Source organism: Lissotriton helveticus, chromosome 10, assembly GCF_964261635.1.
Source record: "Lissotriton helveticus chromosome 10, aLisHel1.1, whole genome shotgun sequence".
Classification (NCBI taxonomy): Eukaryota; Metazoa; Chordata; class Amphibia; order Caudata; family Salamandridae; genus Lissotriton; species Lissotriton helveticus.
In genome coordinates, this window is record NC_136071.1 from 934,891,305 (window position 1) to 934,907,954 (window position 16,650).

At 44.7% G+C, this 16,650-nt stretch overlaps 1 protein-coding gene across 1 annotated transcript in view; it reads right to left on the reverse strand.

Moving 5' to 3' along the window:
* The window catches only part of RUNDC3B (RUN domain containing 3B), a 1,007,829-nt gene extending 993,029 nt beyond the window's left edge, over nucleotides 1-14,800 (reverse strand). Inside the window, exon 1 of the mRNA XM_078663594.1 lies at nucleotides 14,246-14,800. Coding sequence (XP_078519720.1) covers nucleotides 14,246-14,334 — 89 coding nt within the window. The 5' untranslated portion in view covers nucleotides 14,335-14,800. The remainder of the gene's footprint in view (nucleotides 1-14,245) is intronic.
* Nucleotides 14,801-16,650: the final 1,850 nt, after the last annotated feature.

Genomic DNA, 16,650 nt, shown 5'->3' on the forward strand with positions numbered 1-16,650 from the left:
TCACCCAAGTCACAGATCTGGGTTGAATCCATCATCGTTCGCCACCCTAGTTCAGACCCAGCCATATACAAATCAGTTTTGACCCTGTCCCTCGTGGGAACAGTCCAGCCCGGACTGCCAAGCCAGGTATTCCCTGGACCGGAAACAAGCATCCTGCACCGGTTTCGGGGTAACACCCATCCTCAGCCAGGCTAGCTTGAATCCAGCTGTGGTTTGCGTTGCTCTAGTAATGGAGATGAAGAGTAAGTACCAGAAGTGTCAAAAAGAGCAGATCCGGTTCTTGGTAGAGATGTACAAAAATAGATTATGCTAGCCAAGTCTTGCTTACATCCCAGCTTCTGGGGTAATTGGAGTATATATAATTCCCATTTTCTTACAATTGTACTAATCACATACTTTACTCAAACGAGAGTTGTACTTAAGCACAAATATCAAGCAAGAGTTCTGAAACTTGATGTGGGCTGCATCACATCTCTTAGGTAGCTCATCATGCATCTTGTATGGGAGCACATACCGCACATCATTTTTTTCTCACAACTGGGTTGAAAATTAAGGATATATATATACGGATGAGTTAAAGAAACTGCATATCAGGACAGTAAGGGATGAACAGGGATGTAAAGATTCAAAAGCCAAACAATATTTTCAATTGATGGAAAAACTGAAAACTAACAACTCCGTGATAGTAAAAAACTCTGACAAGGGGGGTAATTTGGTACTCTGGGACAAAACTGAATATAAAGCAGAGGCTTATCGACATCTGGACAATTCAGAGTGTTATGAGCAATCTAATGGTATGACAGTAAATAGGGTCAACAAGGAATACAAAACACAACTGTTGGCTTGGAAACGAGAGGGTTTGATAACTAAGGACGAACTTTGTTTCTTAAGTAGGGATTTTCCCACCCTACCTACTTTCTACCTAATACCCAAAGTTCACAAGCTGACCACGCCAGTTCCCAGACGTCCCATTATTACTGCCAGGGACAGTGTTTTTGAAAACACATCTAAATATGTGGACCATTATCTCCAGGAACACGTTGTCTCTCTACCAACATATCTCAGAGATTCCAGAGATTTCCTATGTAAATTGAGCACTATCACTTGGGCAGAAGATTATCTCCTTATGACTCTCGATGTGTGTTCTTTATACACTAGTATTAGACACACTGACGGCCTAAATGCAGTGGAACATTTTTTGAAGAATAGAAACATAGCATTTTATAATCACAACAAAATGTTGCTTAAAATGATTAGTCTATGTTTAAATAACAATCTATTCTTATTTGATAGCAAAGTGTTTAAACAACTGCAGGGTGTTGCCATGAGTGCATGCTTCTCCCCCAGCTACGCGTGTTTACACGTGGGCTGGTGGGAGGAGCATGTACTAAGAGGACAGCACAGGTTATTGTCTGAAACATCTAATGCACATCTGGAGATATATCGATTATATTTTTATTGTTTGGAGGGGGGAGTGTATCTGAGGCAAAAACTTTTGTAAATACCATCAATGAAAATTATTTAAATTTGCAATTTACCGCACATATTGACCAACATCAAGTGAACTTTTTGGACATTGCAGTAGTCATTGAGAATAATCATATAAGTACGCAACTGTATCGCAAACCCACAGCAGGGAATTCCCTGCTGCATGCATCCAGCTTTCACCCACAGCACACCATCACAGGGTTACCATATGGGGAATTCTTAAGAATTTGCAGGGCATGTAGTACCACCGCAGCCATGAATACAGCACAACAAGCAGCCAGATGCAGAATGTTACAACGTGGCTATTCAGCCAAACTGTTGGATTCAGCCTTAGCTAAAGCCAATGCCAAAGAGAGAAATGATTTGCTATGTCCAAAAACGGTGAGTAGTCCCCCATCAACATCAGAATCAGTGGGTAGTACCCATGATGTTGATAGCACTATCAGTAAGACATCACAATGTAGGTTCATTTCGACCTTTAGCAGACAGGCAAAAGCAATAAAAGGCATTATCAACGCTCAATGGCCAATTGTTCTGACTGATACTGTTTTGGCCCAAACTTTACCTATCAGGCTAATTATACCTATCGTAAAGCTAGATCCATGCGAAGTGACCTGATTAGAACCAGCCCAGAACAACAGTTCAAAAAGGACTGGCTCACAGCCAGTATGGGCTTTTTCAAATGTAATACATGCCGGGCATGTAAGTTTGGTGTCAACACCAAAACATATATCGATGGTTTTTCAAACACACTGACCAAACTAAAGGGACACTATACATGCCGCACAGACCATGCGGTCTATGTGCTTCAATGTGGGTGTGGTCTCCGCTATGTGGGGAGCACGAAGCGAAGCTCCCGGTCCACCAACGAATACTGCAGCATCTGCGAGCCACTGTGAATTCAGACGTTACATACCCTGTGGCACGTCACATCAATGATGAGCACAGTGGCAATCTCAATATGTTGCAATATTTTGTAATAGATAATGTGCCCTTAAGCAAGCGAGGTGGTGATCGCGAGAAGAGGTTGCGACAACTTGAGACCAAATATATTCTGAAACTCAATTGTAAGACACCCAATGGTTTGAACATCTGTGAAGATATTCACCATTTTTTGTAGTACTATTGGTCCTACCTTAACAATATAGCTGTATTTTTGTTTTTCTCTTTGACATACAATAAACTGCAGTGTCCACAAACAAATGGTAGACTTCTAGAGATTTCAATTCGCCATTTGCTTGGTTTGATTGTACATTGTGGTTCTGACGCTAGATCTACTTTATGAAATTTGAACTTTTCTGTAACAATATCAACTGTTTAGAATCTTATAGACGAAAACGTTGTTGGATTTAGCCCTGATCTCTTGACTGGGTGAGAGTATTCTGCTTAATTCAGAGACTCTGTCCATCACCACCCCTTGTTGTAAATAGAATCTTATAGAGCCTGCCTACGTTTGTGGGTTATGTTTATATATATAATTCTTTATTCCCAACTCACATATAGGTGCTCCATTAAATTGATGGATATTTGCCACAGTAAAAATAACCTTTTGAAGTACACAGGCATTTTCCATTACTTTTGGAATAGTTATACTTTAGGCTGATTCTTCTCAACCAGTTTATTCTAGTGTTTTTTTTAAACACTTACTGGTTTAGAATTTTGTTCATTAGAACAAGTTTTGTTTTTACTACATGTTACATTATTTGCACTTTAGTATCACTGTAACTCACCACACAAAAATGTTCTTTTGCTGCGAATATAGTATGGGATTATAGGCGTTTGTCTTTGTCTTTTTCTGCTTTTTGATAGCTAATTGATACAATCTGTACAGATAAACTTTGCTCAAAGGCTGTCAGATTTTGTTATTACTTGACAATTATATCTATGCATTTGTGCGTTGGATTTGTGATCAGCATCATGGATTTAGTATCGTTCTTATAAGCGTTAAAGAATTTTTCTGTTTGAAAGCAATCAGATAATGTTATGAATTTGGAAATGTTTTTCTGCATTATAATATATCTAATTTAAACAGCAATATGTGCATAACAACACTTTTCCAATTCGAAATTATGCTTTATTCCATATATGAGCACCACAAAATTGTGGCTTGAGTTTGTAAAAAATACAATTTCTAGACCAATTGTACCGTCACAGACAATTGTTGCAGACATGGCACCAATAAACAATACCATCTGTCGTTTTTCAATTTGTCAGTATTGTATTAGGACTGTTAATATTTGCAAATTAATTGACATAATGATATAAATGCATTTGTGCAGATACTATTTGTTTGGAAAACAGACTTGTAGTCCACTTCGCAGTATGTTTTCACTGTTTATTATTTGTGTAGTTCAACTTATCACCTGAGCACAGTAACTCAATGTATTTAAGCACAGTTGTTTGAGCAGCGAGGTTATGTGAGCAAGGCTACACGTTAGCCGAAACGCGTCATCCTGCCCGATATCTCGCACCATTTATAATTAAATAAAGTCACTGCATCCAGCAGTGTATGCTGATTTTGGAGTCCGTGTCTTTCTCCGTTGGTGGATACATGCGCCGGAGCGGTAATTGGTGATATATATATATATTTAATTTCTAATGCAAAACACTAGAACAGGGGTATCGGGCCAGAAGATCTGCACTTTATCCTATGTATTATAGTCCAGTGGATTAATTGTGGGTGCTACGTTTCTTCTCTTTTTTAACTGGACGATTGTTAATAAACGCAAGAAAAGAACCTCAAGTCCTACTGCAGTATTTCTTTGAAACACTGTATTTAATGTTATTGTGAAAGATATATTGTGTGGGGTGCTGTACCATTGTGTGGTTTTGATATATATAATTTCTATAGAACGAACCTATCCAAAAGGAAGCTTAGCACTGTACATGGCCAACTTGTGTTTTTTCTTTATCATTTTAAAGGCAATGCACGAGGAAATGCTCATCGTGAACCAAGACACTTGGGAGCAGGAATGCTGAGGCGCGGAGTGCACTGTGGTGCAACACCACTAGCTCTTTATTGAGAGAGAATCACTGCCATGGGGCACAAAGGGGTCTTGGACTAAACATGCTGGGCAGGAACTCATGACACCTCCTACATTAGCCAAAACAAGGGCGAGACTGCACTGCCCACTCCAGTGGAACTATTTTGACAGAATGCCAAAGAAAATACTTACTTCATTCCAGCAGGTCACACATTCAGATGTAGGCGAGTCATCGCTGTATAGGCGCACTGATGTTATTGGTATTGCAGGGCAGTAGCTACCGTTGGTGCAGCTGATGCAGTGGCACCGGGGCCCAGACAATCTTGGTAATGCTATATTTTACTACCAAACACCAGTCAAGTGGCCATTGCCCTTACTTTCACCAAGGAACACAGCACCCGTGCTACCCTACTGTATAACTGTATTTAACGTGGTCTTATTTTCTAATCCATATATTGACATCTTTTTGGCGCACACAGAGGGTTTTTGTAATTAGGTATTTTGCAGTGTTTTGATGCTGTGCTGCTTGTTGTTCATTTACTGCTTTCTTTAGTAGCGAGCAGTTGGTGAGTCAGAAGGTCTGCCCGCATTGTAAGAGACCAGGGAAATATGTTGCCGTATCAGCAATCGTGTGTCCATCACAAGCCCCACAAATACCAGCTCTTCTGGTCCCACCCCCTCTAACTACTCCCCCCCCCCCCCAACCCCATCAGTTACATGCTCCGAGGGCCCGGGTCACAAAATATGCCTACAGCTAAAAATCGCAGCACCATGCTTCAAATGTTCCTAACCTAGTACATATCTGGAGGTTCAGAAGAGCACATAGATCTGTGCACAGGCCACTACACAAATGTTAGATTTGCAGGCATGCACGTAGTTCTTCTCTATATGCATTAGCCGGTCAAAATCCACAGAAGCGAATCAAGTGGAAGTCGGCAAAAGCACATTAATACATTTGATTTCACTACTCGAAGAGGAAAACATATAATTCAAAGAAAAGCGTGTGTGCTCTTCACACCCAGTACAGAGAATTGCTCTTGCTCCTCACAGAAGTAACTGTCCATGGTGTGAAAGGACCAGCAATACTTTCTCAACACCCACATACTGGGAGCAGCCAGAAAATTAAAATAACCCCCACTTTGAACCGTACCTTTAGTGGCACAAAGCCAACAAAATCGAGCATGCACCATGTTCCCAGCCAGGGTTTTATGTACAACCTTCCATCCATCTATTCATTCCCCCATCCTTTCACAAATCCACCCATTCACTCTCCCGTTCATCCTGCCATGCATCCCTCCACCATACTTCCACCCGTCCATTAATCCATTTTCCCACTGGTCCATCGGTCTATCTTTTCACCATTTTATCAACCATCCTTTCACCATTCTTACTTTTACCAATTTCATTCTTATTCTCTAGCTAATTTTCTTTCGCCATTCCTTCCCATTACACCCCCGTTTTCTCTTTAAACATCTTTGCTTTCATCTTCATCTCTTTCTTTTCATATTTTCAAAATTTCCCTATCTTTATCCCCGTGATTATACTTGTTCCATTTTGCACCCTCTGTTGGCACTCCTCAGTTCCAGCATGCTATTCTCTTGAGGTGTTAATTATGAGCTTTTGAGGACATGCACAAAGAAGAGGCCTATAAACAACTCAGATTATTTAGTGAGATCCAGTGTATCATCAGTGGAGAAGTGTGGCTCAACGGTTACAGGCGGCAGACCCGGAGGCTGAGGTCGGCCTGGGACCAGGGTTCAATTCCCCACGCGGCCGGGTGCAGGACCAATGTCAGCGGGCCCGATAATTCTCGCCTCGGTGCCACTCTAACCATGGGGTCCCACGCTGCAACTCTGGGCAATAGCTTGCTTAATCTCCACTCTGGCCCCACCACCACTGGGGATGCCTGGCTTCACCTTGGGGATGCCCAGTAAAGGGACCATCTCACAGGGAAAACCAGGACGGGTTCCCCAGTGGTAAGCGCTGGGATGCTCCAGGGTAATCACGCGCTCTATAAACGCAACATTCATTCATTCATTCATCATCCCATCTGACCCTTTGATAACCCCCATGTTAGCTGATAGAGTGGGGAGGTGGTCGGAAGGGGGCAGTGTTCTCCAACTCCAATCCACTTCCCATAAATATACAAGTTAGTGACTGTTTGGTCAACAACACCCAGAAAGGCCTCTTGCACCCCACGTGGGTTTTTACTCCAAAAACTCCCTCAGCAATACAGAATTTCACCCGAGGGGCCATTTTTCGTACACAAACTTTTGCTAATCCGACCCAATGTCTCTACACATGCAGCCGGGTCTGGTGGCTCAGAGGACTAATGCGTCCACTTCAAGGGCTTGTGTTCGACCTCATAGTCATAGGTTCAAATCCCGGTGGGTCTTTCATCCGTCTGAAGTCGTTAAAATGAGTACCACTGAGTTGGGTAACAATAAACCTCTGTTAATCAGCGCCAAGATACCTCCGGGTGAAGGTGTGCTTTACAAATACACATGCGATATTACACAAGCCCCTGAAATGCCTCCTCACAAATGGCCCGACTCCGAACTCCAAGATTTCAAAGTCAGAAATCTGTTCCCGTACAATTACTGAATCTTAAAAGTAGATTTCCCACCTGTATGGATTTACAAAGAATCCCTAGAGAACATCAGCAAATTCACAACTCTCACTTTTTCTGCAGTACTCCAATTCACAAAATGCAAGCATTCAGATTTTCGAAAAGAAAGAGTTTTCTTCGGAGCCTATTCACAAGCACCTACTCCTAAGGGCCTTTGTGAATTGGTCCAAAAGATATACAATCATTGACAAAGCCAATAGGAAATTAAATCTAATGGCTTTGCCAATGCTTTCTTTTCATTAGGTAACCCCGTGGATGCTCGAGCATCCGTGGTGCCATCTTTGAATGCATTTGTCACATTTGAAGAAACCGATTCAAAGATGGCTACAACGGTCACACAAATCCATGCCGGCCACCTTTGACTCAATCTGAAATATTTGAACTATCACATTTAAAGATGACCTTAGTAGATTAGCAAGCAGCCATCTTTGTGAGAGAGCACTAGTCTGAGAAAAAATGTATAAGTGCATCATATTTACAAGCACGTAGTTAGTTAACATATGCCTTGCACCAGAGTGTCTTATATTCAGTAGTGAAATGTATAGAATGTTTAAGTAGAGTAACAATAATCATAATTGTGTGAGATTAATGTAGAAGTGTTGGAATGAATATGAAAACCTCACGTTCTCATGTTAAAGGAATCATGTAAGAGTTAAGTGGAACTCTACAAAACCAGTATATTGTGTAGGCCTCATGGCAATTCACAGAAAATCTAAACGTGCTGCTAAAATAATGTGAGGTGGGGTTAACGTGGTTCTTCCAAAATGTATTATCAAATTTAGTTTGAAATATATGCTTTATAGATGTGTGCTTTAAGAAACGTATGTTAGTTAAGAATGCTGTTTAAATCAAGTTAAAGGTTTCCAGAATGCAGGGACCCGCTTCATGTAAATCAAGTAGGGCCCGAACTGATAGGGATGTTCTCTTTGATTTGTAATGTGCTCGTTAGAGGAGAAGTCGAGAGGTGCCAAGTACAGAGCTTTCCATAATGCTTTATGACCTATAGATATGGTGGAGTTTGGAATTTGAGGCCCACTGTGGGACGGCCTGTATGTATGCAGGTGCGAGGGGTCCTAATCAGTCGAAATGAATGGAGCTTTGTTCAGTGGCGCTTGGCGCAGGCCTGTAGGAGTCTTCAGGAATTTCAGGGGGTATCGGCGCACTGGAGAAGAAGTCTGGGAACCAAGGTCAACTTTAACGAGGGTCTTGAAGAGTACCATCATGGAGTTTACCGCGCAAAGATGTACCACGTGAGGGGCGTCCCAAGGGGCGTTCCTATTGGAAATGTGATTTGGTATTAGGGAAAGCGACCTGGGAGGAGAGTAGAACAGATGATTTTGGGAGCCTAAGGAAGCGGATGGGTAGGCAGATAGGCTGATCAGGAGAGACCAGGAGAGACCCATTAACAGAGAAGAGATAAAGAGAAGTGCGTGATCTTCTTAGGAAATCACCACGGCTGACACCTAGAGGGGTTAAGATCTTGTTAAGTAGGGATGTCACTTAGTGTAGTGTAGGGACAGACTAACCCGAATTTTCTTTTCTGTAATGACTTTGAGGTTGCAACTTGTATCCATTTTGGCAACGCTCATGATATTCGAACTTGTACTCATTATTCTGTTTTGCAGACTCAGACTATTCAAAGAGTTTATGTTCATAGTGATACCGGTTTATCTTTTGAATCTCATCTTAAGAAGTTTGTATCTTCAGTTATCTTTGACTTTATATTAAATCTTTGAAACTTAATCCTGGTCAGTGGTCATTTAGAGTGGTGTAAGTTCTTAATTGACAGACCTATTGTTAGATTGCCTTTTACTCAATGACAGGTACCAACGATCCAGTCGACTTGCTTTGGGAGCTGGTAAGGTAACTAGTAACCAGAAATCCTGCGTTAACATTTGTATGAGTGTCTTCAAATAATACAAACCAATGTCTAGGTGCCTGCAGCACAGGCATTCTCATTGGCTGTGATTTTGCAATGAGTAAAGCCCACTTTAAAGTGGACGGACACCAATAGAACAGCAATTAAAAAGGAATTAAAACAATTAAGTAAGAGGAGTGGAGGAAGGGACTGACAAGTGGAAAGAGGTGTGGCGCAGTGAAGGAGGGGTAGGGAAATGGGGTTATTTGGTGGAAAAAGCAGAAAGGGTTGAGGCGGTAGAAGCAATGGACGAGCTAGAGGATTGTGAGGGGAAGGGGGCAAAGGGAAGGTGGGAACAGCACAAATGCCAGAGAATACGATACACATGCACTCCCATGGAGTACTTAAAGAAATGAAAAAATATTTCTCTCATTGTAAGCATTATGAGTGTGAGAGCAAATGTTGCTAAGGACCGAAGATGTGAATATTTATATACAATTAGTACAAATAGAAACAACTGTTTTCTTTGAGCTTTTACTAACAGCGTTGGACACGATTCACAAAGGTATGTAAGAGCATGTACGACAGTACTTCAGAAGTATAGAGCATGTACAAGAGTACTTCAGAAGTACTAATTCCTATACTGATAGCTGTTTTGTGCATCTGTCCCATAACGCGCACATGATACTTAAACGTACATTAGCACATGCACATTTTTCTCCTGTGGGAAATTATTATACCGTGTGGAGAAATCCGTCACTGTAAATCTTTTTAAAGGGTGGCGATGCATCAATTTCACACCTGGAAAGGCACTTTCCAGATGCTCCTCGCCGTCACCACCCCTCTACCAGCCAGGATCCATGAACGAGCTCGGAGTTAAATTTCATATCACATCTATAGGCAACTGATATCCACATGTTCCTGCTTTTCTTCCTATAATGCCCTTGTCTTCGCTACTTTACATAAAAAGCACTCTGCTCCCTAGTGCTCAACTCCACCAAGAACCTCTACTTCCCAGCTAGATCAGCCTCCTATACACTTACCTCTTCTATGTTCCTCCTCAATTCATATTTCAAGCTCCCTAACACTTTCATTGAAACATTCATTCTAGCTTCAATCCCCCCTCCCTCACTTAGTTGAAACGAACTATAATCGTGACCCTCTGGTTCAAGAATGAGCAAGCCACAATAATCTCTCTTCTTTCCCACAACCACTACATTGCATATAAACTCGGCATGTGCCTCTGTTTTCCTTGCTTCATCTACGCCACTAATTATGCTTTCTGCATACTTGCCCCTGACACACATGCAGTCTCTGCACAAGCCCCCTGACACACATGCAGTCTCTACACAAGCCCCCACCACACACGCAGTCTCTACACAAGCCCCCACCACACACGCAGTCTCTACACAAGCCCCGCCGACACACGCAGTCTCTACACAAGCCCCACCGACACACGCAGTCTCTACACAAGCCCCGCCGACACACGCAGTCTCTACACAAGCCCCGCCGACACACGCAGTCTCTACACAAGCCCCGCCGACACACGCAGTCTCTACACAAGCCCCGCCGACACACGCAGTCTCTACACAAGCCCTCCCCGACACACGCAGTCTCTACACAAGCCCTCCCCGACACACGCAGTCTCTACACAAGCCCTCCCCGACACACGTAGTCTCTACACAAGCCCTCCCCGACACACGTAGTCTCTACACAAGCCCTCCCCGACACACGTAGTCTCTACACAAGCCCTCCCCGACACACGTAGTCTCTACACAAGCCCTCCCCGACACACGTAGTCTCTACACAAGCCCTAAAATACAAGAAGCTAACCAAGACCAAAAAGTTTAGTTTTTTTTTTTCAGTAGTAAAGTCATTTACACACCCCCAAAGGTCAACTGAAAGAGCTTCCTTCCTCGCAAGAGTTATGTGATAATATTTCAGTATTCTTGGGAGGAAAAAAAAGAAAATCAAAAAAATTCAAAGAAAATTTCCTGTTACTCCTTCAGAGGATCAGGGTTGCATCCCTGAGCAAGTTCAGGTGGAAGCTGTCGACTCCTTTTGATTTTTTAAGACAGTTTCACTAGAGCAGACACGGGAAGCCATAGGAATATGTAGGACAGGCTCACCGTTGAACTCCTGCCCACCGAGGATTCTTCTTAAAATGATAGATACGGTCAACCCTATTGTAAATCATATAGTGAATTCCTCAAGAACAGGTACTGTACCAGACGAGTGGAAACTCGCACTGGTAAAACCGCTAAAAAAGAAGCAAAATATTGATCCCTCAGTGTTGTCAAACCTTCGACCCATCTCTCTTTTGCCACTCTTAGGTAAAATAACAGAGATTTGTTCAGAAGGAACTTACTTTATTTATTTATTGAGGATCATAATATCATTCATCCTCAACAATCCAGATTCCTCCCAAAGCATTCCACTGAATCAGCTCTCCTGGAGATAACTGACACCCTGAAAATGATTGCCGAGAAAGGCAGGAAAGCGGTTCTGATTCTTTTAGATTTGTCGGCTGCGTTCGATACCATCTCTCACAGCATCCTTCTGAAGTGTCTCAAACACAGCTACATTTCTGGCACAGTGTTGGAATGGATTAAATCATTTCTCACCAACCGCAGACAAATGGTCACGTTGGGTACATTCCTCTCTTCAGAGCGCATTATTACCACAGGTGTCCCTCAAGGCTCTTTGTTCAGCCAGTTGTTATTCAACATCTATATAACCCTGCTCGTCTCTCTGATTGGATCATTTGGGATAGAAGTTACATCTTATGCAGATGATACCCAAATGATCCTCTCAGTAGATGACAGTACCTCAGATGCTGAATCTAATTTAAAAAAAATGCCTATCAGCAGTCCTCCAGTGTATGAGTAATAACTACCTCAAATGCAATAGTGACAAAACTGAAATCCTCCCAATAGGCATAGATGTCCGATTCCAGCCTTGTAAATGGTGGGCCGAGGGAACCACTCCGCCACCAGACGTGGTGTAGGTAACAAAGAATCTGGGAGTATAATTTGATGCAACGCTCTATTTTCTCCCACATGCCACAGCTGTGGCAGGGACTTGCTTTAGTCTGATGAAATCGTAAAAAAAAAATTATATCTGCTTCCACTATATGCAAGGAAATCAGTGGCAGTCGCCCTGGTTCTCTCGTGTTTGGACTATTGTAATGGCCTTCTTGCGGGAGCCAATAAAGCTATTCTAAAAAAAAATTACAGGTAGTACAACACGCAGCGGCACGCCTTGTGCTCAAACTCCCACGTAGAGCCTCAAAACCAGCAGCATTAAGAAGCCTGCACTGCCTCCCGGTACACAAGAGAACCCTGTTCAAAATTCTCCTGATTACCTACAGAGCCAGGCTTAATGTGGGGCCTAAATATCTTGCAGCACGGTCTGTCCCATACACCACCACTAGGCCACTTAGATCATCATCAGCAAACCTGCTAAAACTCCCCACCTTCAGATACAAATTGAAAGGTGGAAAAACATTAGCCTTCCTTGGGAGTAGAGCGTGGAACTCCCTGCCACCTTACTTGAGGCTTTTTAAGTCAGAAATTATTTTCAGAAAGGCCCTGAAGACGTGGATATTCACTGCCCCAGACGATTTATGTCTTTCTCTCATTTAGTTTCCTCAAGGCTTACTCTCACCTCCAATCCATACAGCGCCAGAATACTCCTCGCGGAGTGACAGTTGCACTTCATAAGTACGAAATTACATTACCTGCCTCTCACTCTGTACTCACACTGCCTCCACACCTACCTCACACTGCATGCACCTGCCCCTCGCACACTTGCTCAAACTGCCTCTATACCTCCCTCATACTCCATGCACCTGCCCCTCGGACACCTGCTCAAACTGCCACCACACCTCCCTCACACTGCATGCACCTGCCCCTTGCACACCTGCTCAAACTGCCTCCACACCTCCCTCACACTGCATGCACCTGCCCCTTGCACACTTGCTTGCACTGCCTCCACACCTCCCTCACACTGCAAGCACCTGCCCCTCGCACACCTGCTCAAACTGCCTCCACACCTCCCTCACACTGCATGCACCTGCCCCTTGCACACTTGCTTGCACTGCCGCCACGCCTCCCTCACACTGCATGCACCTGCCCCTCGCACACTTGCTCAAACTGCCCCTATACCTCCCTCATACTCCATGCACCTGTCCCTCGGACACCTGCTCAGACTGCCACCACACCTCCCTCACACTGCATGCACCTGCCCCTCGCACACCTGCTCAAACTGCCTCCACACCTCCCTTACACTGCATGCACCTGCCCCTCGCACACTTTCTCAAACTACCTCCATGTCTCCCTCACAATGCATGCACCTGCCCCTCGCACACCTGCTCAAACTGGCTCCACACCTCCCTCACACTGCAAGCACCTGCCCCTCGGACACTTGCTCAAACTGCCTCTATACCTCCCTCATACTCCATGCACCTGCCCCTCGCACACCTGCTCAAACTGCCTCCCTCACACTGCATGCACCTGACCCTTGCACACTTGCTTGCACTGCATCCACGCCTCCCTCACACTGCATGCACCTGCCCCTCGCACACTTGCTCAAACTACCTCCATGTCTCCCTCACACTGCATGCACCTGCCCCTCGCACATCTGCTCAAACTGGATCCACTCCTCCCTCACACTGCATGCACCTGCCCCTCGCACACTTGCTCAAACTGCCTCCCTCATACTCCATGCACCTGCCCCTCGCACACCTGCTCAAACTGCCTCCACACCTCCCTCACACTGCATGCACCTGCCCCTCGCAGCACACCTGCTCAAACTGCCTCCACACCTCCCTTACACTACATGCACCTGCCCCTCGCACACTTTCTCAAACTGGCTCCACACCTCCCTCATACTCCAGGCACCTGCCCCTTGCACTCACACTGCGTGCAGCTACACGTCCCCGTACTTTTCACTCTGTACGCACCTTCCCCTCGCTCGCACTCTTACTCACGCTACCTACACACGTCCCTCACGCCCCTGCACACGCTGCCACGGCATGCACCAGAAGCTCGCGGGCTCGGGTGACATCACCCCTCAACGCTGCTCGCAGACTCCGAGTTATGGTAAAGCCTGTGCGCGTTCATCTCTACAGATAGAGGGGCGCAAACATGAAGTCATCTCCAGACAGAGCGGCGCTTCTGAGAAGCAGAAGGAAGCGCTGCTGCGAGCAGTCACGGAGCCTCTGCTGCCCGCCTGCAGCTGTGCGCCCCAAACGGACCGCCCTCTGCCCGCAGCCCTGGGATTTACCTGCACACCGTGAGCAGGTTCTTCCGCTCCACCGTCGCATTCCTACTGATGCTCTTCTTGCGGGAGAAGCTGAGGCTCAGGGAAGCCATCTCGGACCGCAGCCTTTGTTTCTGCCGCTGGTGCTGGTGGAAGGGCGTGCTCAGCCCCACAGCCCCTCCATGCACCGGCTCGCGCCAGCCGCCCCTCTGGTGCGCGCGTGGTACCTCAGCGCCGAGAGGCAATGGCTAGCACGAGGCGGGGGCTGGCGTGGTTCACTGGCGTCTGCAGAGGCTGGAGGAGCCCCCGCCGAGCAATGCTGTGTGCGGGCGCCCACCCGCAGGTCCACACAGACAGGCTCTTCTCTGACGCCCTCTCTACACCAGCTGAGCCCCGCGACTTGCCAGGTGTCTCTCCTCAGCACTCAAGTGCTTTTTTCACTGTTCTCACATCCACGCAGCAGGGCTGAAACGCAGTTTCGGATGAGGAACCCTTCAGCTGCATTAGTGATGCACTAGACTAGCCGCTCAACAAATACAGTGTCTACCACAAGCAGCCCAGGATCCTACTGCGGGCGGGTCACGGGACCGGAAGCACAACGGCACGTGGAGCACAGCTGGGCTATAATGATCAGCTGGCAGTGATTGAGTACTGTGCTTGCTCTGCAGGGGTCCGGTTTCTGTGGTCCACACTGCGCACTTGGGTCTGGCGTGTACTATACCACTCTCCAAGGTTCTTCTAGTTTAGAATCACTACTGGTTCCATGTCATTTGTCACCACATATCTCCATTCTAGTCCTATCAATTAGTGTTTTCTGGACGGTTCCTCCGATTTGTTCCATTGAGGTTAGCCAAGACTACAACTCCCAGAATGCTTTCCTGGTTTTCAACAGAAGCGTAGAACTGTATAATACCTGATGCCTGGTGACAGAGATCCCTTGCTAACCTTTACAGTACAAGAGCGTAAACATAGACACCTCGGGCCTATTCCTTTCCAGAAAAGTGAACGGTTTCGTTCAGGCGAGGTCACGCACAGATTGAACAGGTTTAGTATCAGAATGTTAACACGTACACAAGATACATACCACCCTTTAAAAGGTATGCGTGTACTGTGAGCACTTACACAGGGTACACCGGCACACGCATTCTTTCAGGTTCACTAACAAGGATGCAACAACTTACACAGGTTTTCAGTAGGGTGACCAGATTACTCATTGTCACTGGTACATCACTTTTCCAGTTCTGCGATTTAAATTTACCATGTCAGGGCATTCTGGGGGTTGCAGCCTTGGCCCATTTTTAATGAGCCAATTGGACCAGAGTACCTGCTACAAATAATAGGCAAAAGAAAAGACCAGAAATGGGAAAGAGGCGTCATATCAACATTAAGCCATCTGGTCACACCAGCAGTCGTTTTTCTTTTACATTATCAGCTAATTGATACATATTTACAAAATCCTGACTTGTACTAATTGTTTTATAACTCACTCAATAAAAACTGTCTCTGTGATGTGACTCGTCATATTTTTTTGCAGAAATGCTAATAAAGCATGTTTTTGAAAAAACGAATTCCAAAAGAAGTATATTAAAAAAATAACATAATTTATACAGTCTGTGACCGAGTTATGAATCAAGCATGATTAGACGTCTATAACCATCATTATAAGTTGTGCAGAGCAAAATTATGGTTTAATGTGGTAGCCTCGTTCACACATTTAGAATTATTATTGTTCCAGAATATGGGGTGTAATATCTGGTGTGATTCTAAACCTGGTATTATCAGATGTGAAATTAACGAGCCCATTACAGGGTGGAGGTGCGGCTAAGTGAGATAGGGGGAACACCATTGAAAAGCACCTCACACTCAGAGCAGGTGATACATTGTGGCAATTTACAATAAAAGAGCATCACATTATTTTTTAAAGGCAAAACAACGCACAACACAAAACAAATATACACTGACAGGAATTAAGACTGGGGGATACAAAAATGTTTTGAACCCAATGCCAGTGAAGTTTAAGGTACTTCCATAACCATCGAAACCAGGCCACCGTCCCTGGGCAGCCCTGCCCTGCTAGGCCTCAAAGCGTTACCAAGATGAAGGATTTTAAAATTCCTAAAAAAATAAGTAAGTCTCAACATATAACATAAGAGAGCTGGAAAAGCTCGCAGACTATCTCCAGTGGCAAACTCTCACAGCAGCCACAACTTTTATGATTGTTCTGTTAAAAGTTTTTGGGGTAAAAATTCAATCCTAAAGTGGGATTTCGAATTCAGTGTATCTGACGTTGCGGAGCCTAACTTTGCCCCTGTGTCATACCTTGCATCGCTGGAAGTTTTATGACGTCTAAAAAAGAGACTAAGGGCATGAATATAATTTGGCAGTTGAAGTAATTTCCGTTGGGTTACAGGAGTACATGGCTTCTGCCA